Raw genomic sequence first — 18,445 nt, forward strand, 5'->3', positions numbered from 1 at the left:
GAGGCCGAGGCAGGTGGATCACTTGAGGTCAGGAGTTTGAGACCAGCCTGGCCAATGTGATGAAACCCCCATCTCTACTAAAAACACAAAAATGAGCCAGGCATGGTTGCATGCACCTGTAATCCCAGCTACTCAGGAGGCTGAGGCACAAGAATTGTTTGAACCCGAGAGGCAGAGGTTGCAGTGACCCGAGATCATGCCACTGCACTCCAGCCTGGGCAACAGAGCAAGACTCAGTCTCAAAACAAACAAACAAAGAGACTGGAGGACGAGGCTGGTTTCTCCAAAGCTCTTTAAACCTCTGTTTGGGCGTGGGTGGCCCAGGCCTGTAATCCCAGCCCTCTGGGAAGCTGAGGCAAGAGGATTGATTGCTTGAGGCCAGGAGTTCAATACCAGCCCAGGCAACATAGCAAGACCCCCATCTCTACAAAAAAAAAAAAAAAAGAGGAAGAAAAAAAATTATCTATTTAAGGCTATAGAAGTAAGTGTTACTGAATATAGGAATATCTACATTGATTAAATGAGAAAAAAACTGGTTAGGTCACAACTAGGAGTCATAGGAAGACAGAATTTCAGAAATTCATACCACACCAGACAGATGTGTTTTATTAAAAAAGAAAGAAAACCCTTTAATCAGAAAGTCTGATTAAATTCAATATTAACTCAAACTCTTAAAAAATTTCTGGAAAAGTCAACAGGATACATACATCACAGAAAAGCAGGCAGCTGCTGACAGTTCTTTGGTGGAAAAGTAAGTTGCATACTTACCCAAGCTGCCCAAATGATTATCAAGCCAAGTTTGTTTTTCAAAAATAGGTTTTAAGATACACCAAAGAAACTATACAATACAAAAATTTAACAATGAAGTTAAAGTATATGGCAAAAGCCAAATATGACAACACACATGTATAATGTAGAAAAGAATCCTTTCAATCCTAGAAAACTAAAATGGGGAGAACTTACTGAAGGGTAACATACATAAAATGAGTACTAATAGTAAGGAATAATCCTAAACATTTTCCCAATAAACTGACTAAGCCTCAAAAGGACAGCTTAGGAAAATGAATAACATGCAGTTTTTCTTTTTTCCTAGCCAATTCAGTTCTACTTAGATAAATCTGGTTACCAATCAATACATATATAAATTAATTTTTTTCTACTCAATTACTACCATTTTTTCTTTTTCACCTTTTCCCTAATTTTCTCTAGCAACACTTTTCCTTTGGTTTGATCAGTTGAACTCAAAAGGTTTGGTACCTAAAATGAGTATCAACTGTTATTGCAATAGCACTTGGGAAATGCAATCCTAGAAAAGGCGAATGTGTAACTGAGGTGCTTGACAAAGTGAAGCATCCATCCTCCATATGGTAATGTCTCCCATATTAATCACTAGGTTAATGGCTGCTCCTGGCTAGATCACAGGACCCTGCATGATACTGGAATGCTCCCTGGTGAGGTACTGCAGAGGTATGTGCAGAAACACCCACCCATTTAAGCTTTCAATAAATACAAGGCATCATTTTAAACCATTTCAGTAGAATAAATTAAAAATATTGCATTTCTATTGGCCTGCTTTGCTTCTTGAGCTGGCCTGGAGTGCTGTTTGTGACACAGAAGACACAGTAGTTAATTAGTGGCTACCCCAAGCTCTTTAGACTTCAGCACTTCTCGCTCTTCAAGCCTCAGCACCTTTTTTGCAGCAATAATGGTATTCTTCATTAGCATTGCCACTGTCATGGGGCCAACACCTCCAGGAACTGGAGTGATATACCCAGCTTTTTGTCTGACTCCTACATAGAAACAAGACAGGCAGGCTGCTTTAGTTATGGCAAAGGACATGTGTGTACTTTAATATATTATTAAACAAGCATGCAAGGAAAAAGTAACATACATAAGCATAAAACTCAAAAATCACATCTACATCATTCAAGGTTTTGTGAACACACTAGTAAAATAACATGCACATACAGAGTTGTTCAAGGAATATTTATACATCTAAGTAACCTATAAAGAAATCTATTAAAGAAATATCTAGTAGGTTAACTGTGTGGGAGTTGTAAGTATAACAATAATAAGCATTACCTCAATACCTGCCTATAGCATTTTCTTAATTTAATTTTAAGTATAATTTGTCCAAAGCAGAAAGCACAGTAATTTTTTAAAAGTGAGAAGTTAAAAAAAAAAAAATTAACCTAATGTTAAAGTGAAAATCCTTACATACCTAGGCATGGGTTTGACTGCTTTAATAAAAACAGAAAGCTAGGAATAGGATTATCAGCATAGGCCGGGTACAGTGGTTCATGCCAGTAATCCCAGCACTCTGGGGGGCTGAGGCAGGGTGTGAGGTGGGGGAGATTGTTTGAGGCCAGGAGTTTGAAACCAGCCTGGGCAACATGGTGAAACCCCATCTCTACAAAAAAATACAAAAATTAGCCAAGTGAGGTGACATGTGCCTATAGTCCCAGCTACTCAGGAAGCTGAGGCAGGAGAATTGCTCGAGCCCAGGAGGCAGAGGTTGCAGTAAGCTGAGATCGTGCCACTGTACTCCAGCCTGGGCAACAGAGAGGGATCCTGTCTCAAAAAAAAAAAAAAAAAAAAGGAAAGATAAAAAAGGATTATCAGCATAAAACTCAGATAAACATTCTATCTTAAGAACTGAAAGGAGAGGCCAGGTGCAGTGGCTCACACCTGTAATCCTAGCACTGTTAAAGGCTGAGGCAGGCGGATCACTTGAGGCCAGGAGTTCAAGACTAACCTGGCCAACACAGCCAAATTCATCTCTACTGAAAATACAAAAAATTAGCCGGCATGGTGGCTCATGTACCTGTAATCCCAGCTACTTGGGTGGCTAAGGCAGAAGAATCACTTGAACCTGGGAAGTGGAGGTTGCAGTGAGCAGAGATCACACCACTGCACTACAGCCTGGGCAACAGAGTGAGACTCTGCCTCTTAAAAAAAAAAACAGAACTGAAAGAAGAAATCTACTAGTATATTCTAGTATTTCAGGGGTATGGTTTTTTCCTGGACCATTTTAACTTTCTAGGCCTGTGATCTCTCAGTGTGAAAATGAGAAATCTCTAACACTTTTTGGGAAACTCCATGGTTTAGAAAAATCACTTCATCAAATTTTCAAACTTGTTAAAAGTCAAGAAATTGCTTGAATTATGAAATAAGTCTAAGGAAAAAAACAATTCCCTGAAAAGTTTATAACTGCTCTCCATCACTATGATAAAACACCTAAAATAATTCTAGAAAATCTATAATTTTAAAAAGGTTTCTCTAATTCTTGTGAAAAGCCTACTAAGGCCAGGTGCAGTGGCTCATACCTGTAATCCCGGCACTTTGGGAGGCCAAGATGGGTGGATCACTTGAGGCCAGGAGTTCCAGACCAGCCTGGCCAACATGGTGAAACCCCGTCTCTACTAAAAATACACAAAATTAGTTGGGCGTGGTGGCACATGCCTGTAGTCCTGGCTACTGGGGAGGCTTGAAGCACAAGAATCGCTTGAAGCTGTGAGGTGGAGGCTGCAGTGAGCCGAGATGGTGCCACTGCACTCCAGCCTGGGTGACAGAATGAGACTGTCTCAAAAAAAAAAAAAAAAAAGAAAGAAACGAAGGAAGAAGGGGGGGGGAGGGGAGGGGAGGGGAAGGAAGGAAGAGAGAGAGATGGAGGGAGGGAAGGAAGGAAAGAAAGAAGGGAAGGAGAGAGGGAGGGAAAAGCATACTGACTGGGCACAGTGGCTCACACCTATAATCCCAACACTTTGGGAGTCCCAGCTACTCGGCAGGCTGAGGCAGAAGAATCGCTTGAACCCAGGAGGCAGAGGTTGCAGTGAGCCGAGATCGTGCCACTGCACTCCAGCCTGGGCAACAGAGTGAGACTCCCATCTCAAAAAAAAAAAAAATAATAAATAATCTATCCTAAATGTCCATGAAAGGTAGTATTTATTGATTTCATTTTTAAAAATAAAATTTCACCATTTACCTTCAAAATCCACATCTCCAACCAACTTGGGTTTGGCAGTTACAGAATCGTGAACTCTATTTATTCCCACATCAATGACTGCTGCTCCTTCCTTGATCATATCTGCTGTGATCAGATTTGGAATACCTGGAAATGGAGAAAGGAAAGATCAACTTAGTACTGAAAACAGTCTACCTGTCAGATTCTTGTCTAACTTCAATTTCAAGAGACCCTGAAGAACTAATCAACATGTTTTATTAAAACCTGTTAAAAATATTAACTAAGGAACTATTTACTTTTATTATTTATTTATTTTGGCTCCTGACAGGAAACAAAAGGAACCATTTAAACTTTATACAGTAAATATTAATATAAATATTTTGAAGCTTTAGGAATAACATTTACCCATCTAGACTATAATGGACTGCCAGAAACCAGTATTCCAATCACAACTCTATCCTCATCTTTGTAGGCAGCTCAAAGAATCATTACAAGGGGAATGATGAATAGCAGCTAGGCAGGCGAATTCTAAGATGAGGGGTACAACCTCCTCTTCTGAGGTGAAGTCCTTCCCTCCATCCCCCTTGTGTTCTTACCTGCAGCAGATATTACAATATCTGCAAGAATTGTATGTTTCTTCAACTGCTCTTTGGGAGTATATCGATGAGATATTGTAACAGTGGCATCACCTAGAAAGAAAAAAATAGATGTCTTGATTTCTGACACAAAGCTGGGATTGGATTAGGTCTCAACTAGTCAAGTCATTGTAGAAACTCAACATCTCTGAAAAATAATTGACTTACGGCCAGGTGCAGTGGCTCACGCCTGTAATCCCAGCACTTTGGGAGGCCGAGGTGGGCAGATCACCAGGTCAGGAGTTCAAGGCCAACCTGGCCAACATGGTGAAAGCCCGTCTCTACTAAAAATACAAAAATTAGCTGGGCATGGTGGCGCATGCCTGTAATCCCAGCTACTTGGGAGGCTGAGGCATGAGAATCACTTGAACCTGGAAGGTGGAGGTTGCAGTGAGCCAAGATTGTGCCACTGCACCAGCCCGAGCAACAGGGCAAGACTCCATCTCCAGGAAAAAAAAAAAAAAAAAAACTGACTTAATGGCTTGTGCCATATTTTCTGAACAGCTAATTGTCATTTATTTTTTTAAAATTAATACCTAATTTCATATAGCGTTAACCCATTGGTCCCAGCTCGACTGTTTTGAGTCATATAATTAAATTTATTCATCCTATTTTTAAAGCCTTTCAAGAATTTTACCTTTTCTAAGCAAAATATCACTAAAATTACTCAAGGTTGTTTTAAGTATGTTGAAAGATAGTTGAAAGTATATAGTTTTGCCTTTATTTCTGATATAATCATGTAAGGTCATTACTACAATAATTATGTGATAACTGATGGACGAGGCTTTACCTTAGAACCAATTAACAGAACCTGACAGGACACATTACAGTCATATCAATCCAATCCTTTGCAACGGGCTAAAGATTTTTTTCCACTAAATGACACAGTATCTTTGAATAAGAATTGCTCCTTAGCTCCAGCTATCAAAGCTATAGCTGAAATTTTCTAATTGCCTACAACCATGCTTAAACTCAAAACTTAAATTTATTTCTGAAGCTAGTTACATGATAAATGAATAATAAAGAAACTCAGGTGACACTGGGTGCAGCTTCTCTATAAAGGTTACTCCCTGAATTGTCTGTTAACAAAATTTCAACAAATACAAAGTATAACAGAGTTAATACTTCCAAACATGCACAGGATGGCTTCTGAAAGTTCTTACATGGGGAAAAAAGGACAGTGTTCCCTGAAAGCAATTTCCTTACCTCCGGGACGTTCATGCGCCCCATCTGTGTGCAGTAACATTGCAATGGGCATTCCAACATTTTTTGACCTTCCAGCCACAACCACATTCTTCCCTAGGGTTGGAATGCCTATAAAAATATATGTATTGACATTAAAAGTAGTGCCAGTCCAAAGGAAAACAAAGTCAGATGGCCTAGAACATGAGCCCAATTTTGCCTCATCAGTCAACTGGAGCTGTAACTTGCTACACATAAGGGCTAAAAGAAAACAGGAGAAAGCATACTACAGGCTACAAAATGTTACAGGAATGTGCACTGTCACCACTATCAAATCTTAAATTTCCTTCACTGAGGGCTGGGGCGGTGGCTCACACCTGTAATCCCAGCAGGAGGGAGGATTGCTTGAGGCCAGGGAGGCTAAGGTAGGAGAATTGCTTGAGGCCAGGAGTTTGAGACCAGCCTGGGCAGCATGACGAAACCTCTGACTCTTAAAGAAAAAATTAAAAAGAAAAATAGAGGCCGCGCGCGGTGGCTCACACCTGTAATCCCAGCACTTTGGGAGGCCAAGGCAGGTGGATCACAAGGTCAGGAGATCAAGACCATCCTGGCTAACACGGTGAAACCCCGTCTGTACTAAAAATACAAAAAAAAAAAAAGTTAGCCAGGCATGGTGGTGGGCACCTGTAGTCCCAGCTACTCAGGAGGCTGAGGCAGGAGAATGGCGTGAACTCAGGAGGTGGAGCTTGCAGTGAGCCGAGATCACGCCACTGCACTCCAGCCTGGGCAACAGAGCAAGACTCCGTCTCAAAAACAAAAAAAAAGAAAAAGAAAAATAGAAAATTTCCTCCACTGAGACTTCTGGATTAAAAAGCAAAAACTGTCATAGGCAACTGTTAAGGGCAGGCACGATGGCTCATGACTATAATCCCAGCACTCTGGGAGGCTGAGGGGGCGGATCACCTGAGGTTAGTTCGAGACCAGCTTGGTCAATATGGTGAAACCTGTCTCTACTAGAAATAAAAAAATTAGCTGGGCATGGTGGCACGTGCCTGTAATCCCAGCTACTCAGGAGGCTGAGGCATGAGAATCGCTTGAACTCAGGAGGCAGAGGCTGCAGTGAGCCAAGATCGCGCCACTGCACTCCAGCCTGGGTGACAGCAAGACCCTGTCTCAAAAAAAAAAAAAAAAAACTGTTAAGAGAGGTAAACTTTGGGGAGTAAGACTAGAGGATATGCGGTACGGTTTCCACTCTTTGGGACTGTATGAGTTTTTACCATTTGCCAGTACTACTTTTATAATATTAACACAGACATGCAATTCTGGGATATACCTACCAGTTCGCTTGATTATTTCCCACACACCCCATGGGGTAGCCGGTAACATGGAATACTGATCCAAACACATTCGTCCTACATTAATTACATGAAAGCCATCAACATCCTTGTCTGGAGAAACAGCATTGCAGATCCTTCTCTCATCAATATGCTCTGAAAAAGAAATTGGCACAGTTGCCTTAAATCACCACCGCATAGTCAGCACTGCCTGACTCCAGCTTATCTGCTTCGCAAGGAAATCTATTCTTCTACAGCTTGCCTCTGAGATGTACTTCATCTGCATGGAAGGAACTCGCATAAGCAAAGCCAAACACCAATAGCAAAGCCAATATCGTCTATCACAGCTGCTTCCCTCCACTGTCCTTTGTATCAAGACCACAATACTAAATCAAGGCGTAATTGGTATTCTGAGTTGGTCTGTCCCATTTCTAATAAAATATTCACTCTTTTGAGTTTATTTTGCCTTTAAGCCAAATCCACATGAAGAACCAGGTGTATAAAGTAACAAGGCCTTTTTACCCCTCAGAAATCATTTTAGGTAGGGCATGGTAGTTCATGCCTGTAATCCCAGCACTTTGGGAAGCACAGAGTCCAAGACCAGCCCAGGCAACACAGACAGACTTTCATTTCTAGGAAAAATGTAAAAATTAGCTGGGCATGGTGGACATGCCTATAGTCCTAGCTATTTGGGAGGCTGAGGCAGGAGGATCCCTTGAACCTAGGAGCTTGAGCATGCAATGAGCTATGATTGTAACATTGCACTCCAGCCTGGGTGACAGAGTGAGACAAGGAAAGGAGAGGGAGGAGGAGGGGGATGGGGAGGGAGAGAGAGAGGGAGGGAGAGGGAAAGGAGCAGAAGCAGCAGCAATCATGTTAAATGGAGTCCAGAACTCACCTGGAAGAGGCAACTGAACAAGGAGGCCATCTACATTATCATCATTATTCAGTTTATTGATTAAATTCAACAATTCTTCCTCTGAAATTGAAGCTGGTTTCATAATTGTCTCACTGTTGATTCCTATTATAAGAAATTTTGAGGTTAAAAAAATTTTTGAGGCATTTAATGAGCACTGCTATGTTGCCTACCATACTTGGCTACCATACGGGTTTTGTATCATCACACTCATCCCTAAAAGCTGAAGTAGCTCAAGGAACCTAAAAAAGTAACTTCACAAATATATACACTAGAGAATACTAGCTTAACACATCCTGTATACCTCATTCTATGCAATCCTCATTAACCTTATTTTACAGACAGACTGAGGCTCAGAGAGGTTTAAAAATAAGCGAGCTAGGCCAGGCACAGTAGCTCACGCCTATAATCCCAGCACTTTGGGAGGCTGAGGCAGGCGCAGATCACCTGAGGCAGGTGGATCACCTGAGGTCGGGAGTTCGACACCAGCCTGACCAACATGGAGAAACCTCATCTCTACTAAAAACACAAAATTCGCCAGGCATGGTGGCCCATGCCTATAATCCCAGCTACTCGGTAGGCTGAGGCAGGAGAATCACTTGAACCCGGGAGGCGGAGGTTGCGGAGAGCCGAGATCACGCCGTTGCACTCCAGCCTGGGCAACAAGAGCGAAACGCTGTCTCAAAAAACAAAACAAAATGCCATGGCTTGCCATTATCTAGAGGTTTCTAAAGGCTTTCAGTTAAAAGAGCAGGAGGCCTCACTCCTCAATAATAAAGAACAGAGAAAACCACAGGCTTACAGGCCAGTAACCCCACCCAGCCACGCGAGTGGTTTCACAGCCCTTCGAAGGAAAGGCCACCTGCTGCTCAGACCACAGGCCCACAGATGGGCAGGCAGAGGCATATCTGAGCCTGCCCACCCACCTCTTGTCCACAGACACACAGTAATCTGTGGTACCGTGAGACCTAGAACACAAACCCCATCATCCAGACCTGAACTGCTTCTAAACTGCATGTTTGGCTTTAGAACCAATCGGTGAAGAACTTGAAAGCTATTTCCCAGAAGTCAGAGTCATTTCCTTCAAATCTACGACTGTGTTCCTGACCTCATCACTGAGGTCACCTAATACTGTATTGCTCAATCATGCCCCCTAAGCCTCTAAGGCTTTAAGCTGCAAACACTCAAACACCTCCACTGGAGACCCATTATTGCTCAAGGAAAGCAAATGTAAAATGCATTCAGGGTCACCTATCAAATATAAAGACTAAGAACAGAATGTAGCTTATATTCTTTCCAGAAGCCACAGAGAATACCAACCAGTATCTCCTGTCCTAGTGTATAAACCCCGAAAGATATAGTCTGATTTCCTATGACAAAGTTTTGGGATACAGTTCAATCACATTAGCCTCCTCTGCTTGGGTTTCCTAATCAGAAAAAAGAAATCATAAATTAGAATGGACTTTGCCTCATATAAACCTCAACTGAACCGCAGTTGAGGTCTCAGAAGGACACATACCCACAGCTGCAGCTGCCCTGGTTTTGTTGAGGACGTAGGAGTGACTTGCAGGATTCTCGCCAACCAGGATCACGCTCAGGTGTGGCCGTTTGTTGCCTGAGGCCACCCACTCTTCTACCTCCTGCCGCACTTCCTGCTTGATCTGCTGGGCCAGTTTCCTTCCAGAAATGACAACAGCTTCATTTCTGCAGAAGGCAACAGAGTCACAAAACCAAGTAACTTGAATTTTTATAAAAACTAAAACTCTGCCAGGTGTAGTGGCTTATGCCTGTAATCCCAGCACTTCGGGAGGCCGGGGCAGGAGGATGGCTTGAGCCCAGGAGTTTGAGACTGGCCTGGGCAACATGGCAAAACCCTGTCTCTGCTAAATAAATAAATAAATGAATGAATATATCCAGCTACATATGGAGGGGGATAAAGTTGATAGAAATCATTATTATCATTAATTTGAAGCTCAGAGAGTTTAAGTAACTGACAGCGCTTGGTCAAGCTGAGTCTCACATCAGTCTGGGCTCTTAACTGCTACACCACCCTGCGCCCTGATCATTACTAAGTGTTTTACAGTTTTAATTTGCAATTGTTTGACCCCTCACCATGAGGTTAAATAGTTTTTCTTATCTGCTTGTATGCCATTTGTAGTTCGTGTTTTGTCCCTGTTGTTAGCAGCCAGGCATGTATTTCAAATCATTTCCCAGTCAACTGACTTCATTTTTATGGTGGTTTAAATCGATAAATTATATTCTGTAGTTGAATAAACAAACAATATAGGCCGGGCACGATGGCTCACGTTTGTAATCCCAGCACTTTGGGAGGCCGAGGAGGGCAGATCACAAGGTAAGGAGTTCGAGACCAGCCTGGCCAACACATGAAACCCTGTCTCTACTAAAAATACAAAAATTAGCCAGGATGGTGGTGCGTGCCTATAATCCCAGCTACTCGGGAGGCTGAGGCAGGAGAATCGCTTGAACCCAGGAGGCAGAGGTTACAGTCAGCTGATATCACCCCACTGCACTCTAGCCTGGGCGACAGAGAAAGACTCCATCTCAAAAAAATAAACTAAACTAAACTAAACTAAAATAAAGTAGATGAGCATCGCTTCCTTAAGTAAAATGATCCCATTAAAAAAAGCCTTTCCCTTTAGATCTCTGTCCTTGGTGTCATGAAGACTGCTCTAACCTCAAGACCAATGAAGTAATCTCTTATATTCTAAAACCTAACATCAAGGTACTGAATATCCTGTAGGGTCAGATAAAATTAATTCTCAAGATAACTGCTAATTTTTTTATTTATTTTTTTTGAGACAGAGTCTTGCTCTGTTGCCCAGGCTGGAGCAATCTCAGCTCACTGCAGCCTCCCAGGTTCATGCAATTCTCCAGCTTTTGTCTCCATAGCTGAGAATACAGGCACCCACCACTGCACCCGGCCAGTAACTGCTAATTTAAATGGGATTTTAAAGCTTTCACAATCTTTAGGCCTTCAATAAGTGTTTTTTATTGCATTATGATTAAATACCAACTTTAAACCAAATCTCAACATCTTAGATATAATGCAATAATCTTATATATAAACTTTATCTTAATCTGTATTGCATCTTGTGAAGTATGAAATTATTATAATCTGGCCAGGCACAGTGGCTCATGCCTGTAATCCTAGCATTTTGGGAGGCCAAGGTGGGCAGATCACTTGAGGTAATGGGTTTGAGACCAGCCTGGCCAACATGGCGAAACCCCGCCTCTACTAAAACTACAAAAATTTGCCAGGCATGGTGGCAGGACCCCGTAATTGTAATCTCAGCTACTCGGGAGCTGAGGTAGGAGAATATCTCGAACCCAGGAGGCATAGGTTGCAGTGAGCCAAGATCACGCCACTGCACTCCAGACTGTGTAACAGGGCAAGACTCCATCTCAAAAAAAGAAAAAAGTTACAATCTTACAGCAAATCAAATACTTTTACCCTGATTTTATATAATACTAGCATGGCACAACATATAATAGCATTTAATTATACCCATGGTATATGAAGAAATTGAAAACATATTAATATTCACAATTCCATTTCAGAATTAGAGACGAAGAGGACTTCATTAAAAGGGTTTTGCAGGCCGGGCATGGTGGCTCACATCTGTAATCCCAACACTTCGGGAAGCCAAGGTAGGCAGATCATGAGGTCAGGAGATTGAGACCATCCTGGCTTACATGGTGAAACCCCGTCTCTACTAAAAATACAAAAAATTAGCCGGGCATGGTGGCACGCACCTGTAGACCCAGCTACTTGGGAGGCTGAGGCAGGAGAATCGATTGAACCCGGGAGACAGAGGTTGCAGTGAGCAGAGATTGCCGTGAGCGGAGATCGTGCCACTGCACTCCAGCCTGGGCAACAGAGTCAGACTCCATCTCCAAAAAAAAAAATTAAAATAGGGGGGTTTTGCTGATACAAATACACCTGGCAACATTCCTCATTCCTGATTTATATTAGTACCTGGAATGCCCACCGCAGGCCAAAAATACGTTCCTAATCCTGGAACACTACAGAGTGAAAGACTACTTTAAAACGGCTTAGAACAGTCATTTATGTTGAATGAAATAACAAACATATATAATGTGCCAGGCATATATGTTCAATAAAACTAATTTCTTACTCTTTTCTCTTGGTTTTATATATATATGTATATATACACACACATACACATGTATCCTTAAAATAGATACACTTACACATACTCATAAGGAGATATATATAAGTATATACACTATATGTATATCTAGTCAGTGAGAATGACTTAGCTTGCACCTCATAAAAAGCTTCTTTTGAAAGCAGTAAACTCACTTTGGGAGGCCGAGGCGGGCGGATCACGAGGTCAGGAGATCGAGACCATCCTGGCTAACACGGTGAAACCCCGTCTCTACTAAAAATACAAAAAATTAGCCGGGCGTGGTGGCGGGCGCCTGTAGTCCCAGCTACTCGGGAGGCTGAGGCAGGAGAATGGCGTGAACCCGGGAGGCGGAGCTTGCAGTGAGCCGAGATCGCGCCACTGCACTCCAGCCTGGGTGACAGAGCGAGACTCCGTCTCAAAAAAAAAAAAAAAAGCAAGCAGTAAACTTAGAGAAAATGGTATTAGCACATTCAGATAAAATCATATACTAAAGTTAAGGACACAGGGTTCTGGGAAAAGCCAGTGTTCCAAGTCCCAAACTTTGCTTCCAAAAGCAGGTTCTGGATGTTATGCCAATTTGCTTAAAAAAAAAAAAAAAGAAAAACAGTCAAAGAGTAACAAGAACCAAAAACAAAGTCACATGCAATGAATATCTTTCATAGTATAACTGTCAGCCCTCCTCTGCTTCCCACAACTCTGCAAAATGTGAAATACAGCCTTGGGAGTGAGTCATTAACTAATTTAGCATCATCTCTTTTGCCAAGGGGCAGATTAACTGCTACCCCAAAATAAACAGGGAAATGGAGAGTCAGCTAAGTCCCACGGGGAATCCAAAATTGTAACTATATTAGCTAACATTTATCCCAGAATTAAATGCATTCACAGATGTGTTTAGGAAAAATTCCCAGGGCTGGGCATGGTGGCACAGGCCTTGTAATCCCAGCATTTTGGGAGGCCAAGTTCAAGACTAGCGTGGGCAACATGGTGAGACCCCATCTCTACTAAAAGTTAAAAAAAAAAAAAATTAGCCAGGCATGGTGGTATGCTCCTGTGGTCCCAGTTACTCACAAGCTGAGGTGGGAGGATCACTTGAGCCCAGGAGGTCAAGGCTGCAGTAAGCCGTGATTGCAGCACTGCACTCCAACCTGACCTAGGGAGAGATTCCCCTGCCAAAAAAGAAAAAAAAAAAGGAAAGAAAAAATCCCATTAAGATAGGTAATCAACAGAATAGGAAGAAGTCAAGAGGACTGTTCAAATAAAATCCAAAACTGTGGCTCATGCCTGTAATCCCTGCATTTTGGGAGGCCAAGGTGGGTGGATCATTTGAGGTCAGGAGGTCGAGACCAGCCTGGCCAACATGGTGAAACCCTGTCTCTACTAAAAATACAAAAATTAGCAGGGCATGGTGGTGTGCGCCTATAGTCCCAGCTGTTTGGGAGGCTGAGGTAGGAGAACAGCTTGAACCCAGGAGGCAGAGGTTGCAGTGAGCCAAGATTGCACCATTGCACTCCAGCCTGGGCAACAAAGTAAGACTCCGTCTCAAAAAATAAAATAAAATTCAAAACTAAAATCCAAGTGAGTAGCATCTTCACTTTCCTTTTAATTCAACAGCTTACAGTACTGTAATTTTCCATGAGAAATTAGTATCAGGGCATTTTACAATTCATAATCAAGTGATTTAGGGAAGAGTTATCAATTATTAATGGGAAAAATAATGAGTGAAGGAAGACATAATGGAGAATGGAACAAACATCTATTAAACACTAGGTGTTTTGCTTAGACTTTAACATATATTACTCTGTTACCTTGGGACTATTATAATAACACTGTAATACAGAAGATGAAACTGAGGATAGTAGAAACAAGATTCAAAGGCAAACTTCTGCCTCTAAAGTCCATTGACTTCCTAATCCCACTGTCTCCTAGGCTACTATTTCTCCAACCATAGGTTTATGTTCCTGAAACTCTCATACCATCCAACAAAGAAAAAAAAAAAAGAATGCAGACTCATATTTTTAAAAGGATACAACTTTTTAAAAATAAGCAGTATTTAAAAATAAACAGTATTTTAAAAAATAAGCAGCAGTAAGAAAGCAATATGTGGGAATTGTAAATAGCAAATGTGCAGTACAGATAATATGGATTGCTTTCAGAGATGTGGATGAAGCTTACTTGTTCTTTCAGAAAGGTAGTGAAAAGAGCATTTGTTATTGGAGAGTGTAGACAAACTGGCCCAGTTCTTTAGGTAATGAATGAGAGCATCTTTATAAATCTCTTTTGGACCATGGAAGCCTAGGAAAGGTCTGGTCCACAGTCACATGAGGCCAGTACTCAGGAAGAGGGAGACGGGGAGAAAACACACAGTAACGAAACATGGGGGAGGTCAAGAGTCAGACCAGGGAAAACCCTGAAAGTCCCCTCCCACGTTTTCCTTCAAGAACTCATTGCTCCAACAAGCAGCGCCTTTGAAATATTTCTAACAGCATTTCTGCACTGACTGGAAATTACACGCGTGTTCTGCCCCTTGTCAGGAACATGAGCTCCATTAAGAACAGTTTTTCTCATCTCTGAATTCGCACAGCTTGGCATAGTGTCTGGTACACAGTGAACGTTAGATGAAAAAAAGGGGCTGATGTTGTAAGGTGCAGGGCTCTAACAATGCCAACAATGCCAGCGCTCTAATGACCGACCAAATCACCTTCCCAAGGAAACCCAAAAATGCAAACAGAGCTTTTCCTTTCCTCCTCCCCGGTATATTTTTCCCAATTTTGTTATTGTGGTAAAATTCACATAACATAAACCTTATCAACTTTTTTTTTTTTTTTTTTTTGAGACAGGGTCTCGCTCTGTCGCCCAGACTGGAGTGCAGTGGTGCAATCACGGCTCACTGCAGCCTCGAACTCCCGGGCTCAAGCGATTCTCGTGCCTCAGCCTCGGTGCGTGTCACCACGCCCGGCCCATCTTAACCATTTTTAAGTGCAGTTCAGTGGTATTAAATACGTTCATATGTTGTGCAACCATCACCACCATCCATCTTCAGAACTCTTCATCTTGTAAAACTGAAATTCTGCAAGTACCGCTGAAATATGGGTACTTGTCACTCTCCATTTCCCTAAGGCCCTGGGAGCCTCCCGGATGTTTGCCACCTCTATGTACGCAGCCCGGCACTGACCGGCTCGGGTGGGCTGCAGCCAAAGCTAGGGTGCGCAGAGTCCGTTCCTGTTCCTGGCAGAGCGGAGGCAGCGCGGGCCACTCCCACCGGCGGAGGGAGGAGGGCGGCGCGGAGACCCCGAGCAAGTCGGCTCCGCGATTTCATCAGCTGCAGCAGCGCCCTCCGCCGCTAGGGTCCCCGCAAGGACAGCTCGCCGAGGGCTGCTCTTTTGGAACCCTCGCCTGTTCTCCCCCAGACGACTCTCAGCATCCCAGCCAGAGGCGGCCGGCGCTGTCGGAAGGCTCTGCGTAAACTGATGCCTTCGCGTTCCGCACGCCACCCCCGTCCCGCCCGCCGACTGGCCACGGGCCCCGGCGACGCCCCGAGTCGCAGGAGAGCGGCTCCCTCCGAAAGGCGGGCTTCGGGTACCAGCCCTCCGCGCCGAGGAAGCGCCCCAGTCGAGAGCTGCGGCGGCGCTCGGTGCCACGTCGCCCCGCCACACCCCTCAGCGGCCACCACCGCCGGGGCGGAGATGTTCGGGAAGGACTTCCCTCGGTGTCCCTCGGGGGCCCGGCGTGCCCCTCGCCCTCCGTTCCCCTCAGCTTTCCGCCCTGACCGAGCTCTGTGACCCTCTTACCGAACTGCCGCGAGGTGGAAAGGGCGAAGGCGAAGGGAGCAGCTGTGCGCGGGCTGCAGCAGCCGGGCAGCCAAAGCAGACATTAGAGAAGTCGCAGCCATAGCCCGCGCCGGTGACCGCGCCGGTGACTGCGACGGGAGAGAAGCGCGCGCGCGGGCCACGCGGTTATACTGCGGCCTCGTGGCAGGCCCCGCCTCCCTCTGCCACCCATTGGTCCCTGCCGCATGCCACTGGCTGTCTGTTGAGCCAGCTGGAGCCGAAGGGGCCAACCGGTTTTCTTTATTAAACGTAAGCGAAGTCCGAAAGAGCCCTGCTTTTGATTGGAGCCAGAAGAGCCTGAAGCGAGGTCCTGTAAGGCGCCGAAGCCTCGGCAACGTGCCATGATAGGCTGAGGAAGTCAAACTCCTGCCTGACGCCGCTAGTGTCACCGAAGGCCGGACAACACAAGAGAAAAGTTCATTCATTCATTCGTTGAACAATTATATGAGCGCCTACTGTGTGCCAAGCACTGTAAAGGGTGGATGAAAAGACAAGCTGATAGAATGCCAACGAATAGAAGTAAAAGGAATGATGGAGTTAGAAAATCACCATTTTCCAAAATCAGTACATGGTGGCGCGTGACTACAGTACCAGCTACTGGGGAGGCTGAGGTGGAAGGATCACCTGAGTTCAGGAGGTTGAGGCTGCAGTGAGCTGAAGGCGCGCCATTGCACTCCAGCCTGGGCGACGAGAGTGAGACCATATCTCAAAACAACAACAAAAAAAGTAAAATCATAAAAGATATTCAGAGACAGACGTCAGGGTTGCATGTGCAACCCTGATTCAGAAGCAGCAATAGATGTCAAAACAACTGGGTGAAAGTTGGATGAGGAGCAAGATATTTACATATAGGGTTGCCAGATCTAGCAAATAAAAACACAAGATGCCCAATCAAATCAGAATTTTAGATAAACACTTTGGGAGGTCATATTTATACTTTATTTATGGCTTATCTGGAATTCAGATTCAACTGGGCTTCCTGTATTTTTTCCCGCAAACTTTTTGCATAGTCTCAAAGTATCTCTCCCGCAAGGAAACTTAAGGAGGGCAGGGCGCGGTGGCTCACGCCTGTAATCCCCAGCACTTTGGGAGGTCAAGGCAGACGGATCACCTGAGGCCAGGAGTTCGAGACCAACCTGGCCAATGTGTTGAAACCCCCGTCTCTACTAAAAACACAAAAAATTATCTGAGCATCGTGGCGGACGCTGTAATCCCAGCTACTGGGGAGACTGAGGCATGAGAATCGCTTGAATCTGGGAGGCAGAGGTTGCAGGGAGCCGAGACTGTGCCACTGCACTTCAGCCTGGGCAACAAAAAGAGTCTGTCTCAAAACACAAAACAAACAAACAAACAAAGAACAGGGGAAACCAATCCTGTCAACACCTTGACCTTTACTTCTAGCCTCCAGGAAGGAAAGGAAAATGGTAAATTTACAGTGAAGAAACATGACAGTTACTGCTTCAACCACGTGATCAAAGTTAGCACCACCCAGCAAGGGAACACACATATGTGCCTTCTGATAGGATCCATTGAGGAGACACATCACTTCGTAGCTCTTAACAAGTCTGTAAATTTAATAAGGTGATTTTCCTAAACCAATGAGTCTCCTAAAAACGGTTACAGATTCCTCATTTCACATTGAGAAGAAAGATCACAGACCTAGAATGTTAAAACTGTCCAGGAAAAAAAACAGTTGTAAAGCTTTGGAACACACTAGTAGATCTTAATCTATTCACAAGGAAATATCAGACAAGCCCAAAGTGAGAGATATTCTACAAGATAAATTGCTTGTACTCTTGACAGCTCCAAGGCCATGAAAGACAAAGAATGAGAAACTGGTTCTCCATTAAAGGAGCCTAGACATGACAGCTAAATGCTGTTTGATTCTGGATTGGATTCTGGACCCAAAACTTTTTGTCTTTCTTTTTTTCTCTTTCTTGCTTCTTTTTTTCTCTCTTTTGCTATAGATGACATTATAGGACAATTGGCAAAATATGAATAAAGTCTGCAACTAGCTAATAGCATTTTATCAGTGTTAGCTAATTGCATGCAGTAATGTAAGAGAATATATTGCACTTGCTTCTAGTACTAAAGGACCATGTCTGTAACTTACTTTTGAATAGTTCAGAAAAAAATAATGCTTTGTATGTATAAGTTGGCTAGGGCTGCCATAACAAAATAACACAGACTGAGTCATTTAAACAACAGAAATGGGCTGAGTGCAGTGGCTCACGCCTGTAATCCCAGCACTTTGGGAGGCTGGGGCGGGCGGATCACCTCAGATCAGGATTTTGAGACCACCCTGGCCAACATGGTGAAACCCTGTCTCTACTAAAAATACAAAAATTAGCCAGGCATGGTTTCACATGCCTGTAATCCCAGCTACTTGAGAGACTGAGGCAGGAGAATTGCTAG

The 18,445-nt window shown here is 43.6% G+C and overlaps 1 protein-coding gene across 2 annotated transcripts; it reads right to left on the reverse strand.

Moving 5' to 3' along the window:
- Positions 1–583: 583 nt before the first annotated feature.
- MTHFD2 (methylenetetrahydrofolate dehydrogenase (NADP+ dependent) 2, methenyltetrahydrofolate cyclohydrolase) lies at positions 584–18,084 on the reverse strand. 2 transcript variants are annotated; one of them, XM_003810353.4, is made up of 8 exons: positions 15,992–18,084; positions 9,551–9,735; positions 8,014–8,136; positions 7,119–7,271; positions 5,806–5,913; positions 4,561–4,653; positions 3,986–4,111; positions 584–1,790 (listed from the first exon to the last, which is right to left on the reverse strand). In XM_003810353.4, the coding sequence occupies exons 1-8, from the start codon at positions 16,453–16,455 to the stop codon at positions 1,627–1,629; spliced, it is 1,416 nt and encodes a 471-aa protein (XP_003810401.2). In that variant the 5' UTR covers positions 16,456–18,084; the 3' UTR covers positions 584–1,626. The 2 variants fall into 2 exon arrangements, with proteins under 2 accessions (XP_003810401.2, XP_054963760.1); XM_055107785.2 differs by lacking the exon at positions 15,992–18,084 and adding an exon at positions 13,272–13,878.
- Positions 18,085–18,445: the final 361 nt, after the last annotated feature.

This window comes from Pan paniscus, chromosome 12, assembly GCF_029289425.2.
Source record: "Pan paniscus chromosome 12, NHGRI_mPanPan1-v2.0_pri, whole genome shotgun sequence".
In the NCBI taxonomy this organism is placed as follows: domain Eukaryota; kingdom Metazoa; phylum Chordata; class Mammalia; order Primates; family Hominidae; genus Pan; species Pan paniscus.

Coding starts and splice junctions, on each gene's coding strand:
- MTHFD2 (XM_003810353.4), bottom strand. CDS start 16,455: ATGAATGAACTTTTCTCTTGTGTTGTCCGGCCTTCGGTGACACTAGCG. Junction 8,137..9,550: donor CAGGGCAGCTGCAGCTGTGG/GTATGTGTCCTT, acceptor TTCTTATAATAG/GAATCAACAGTGAGACAATT. Junction 4,654..5,805: donor GGCGCATGAACGTCCCGGAG/GTAAGGAAATTG, acceptor TTTTCTTTCTAG/GTGATGCCACTGTTACAATA.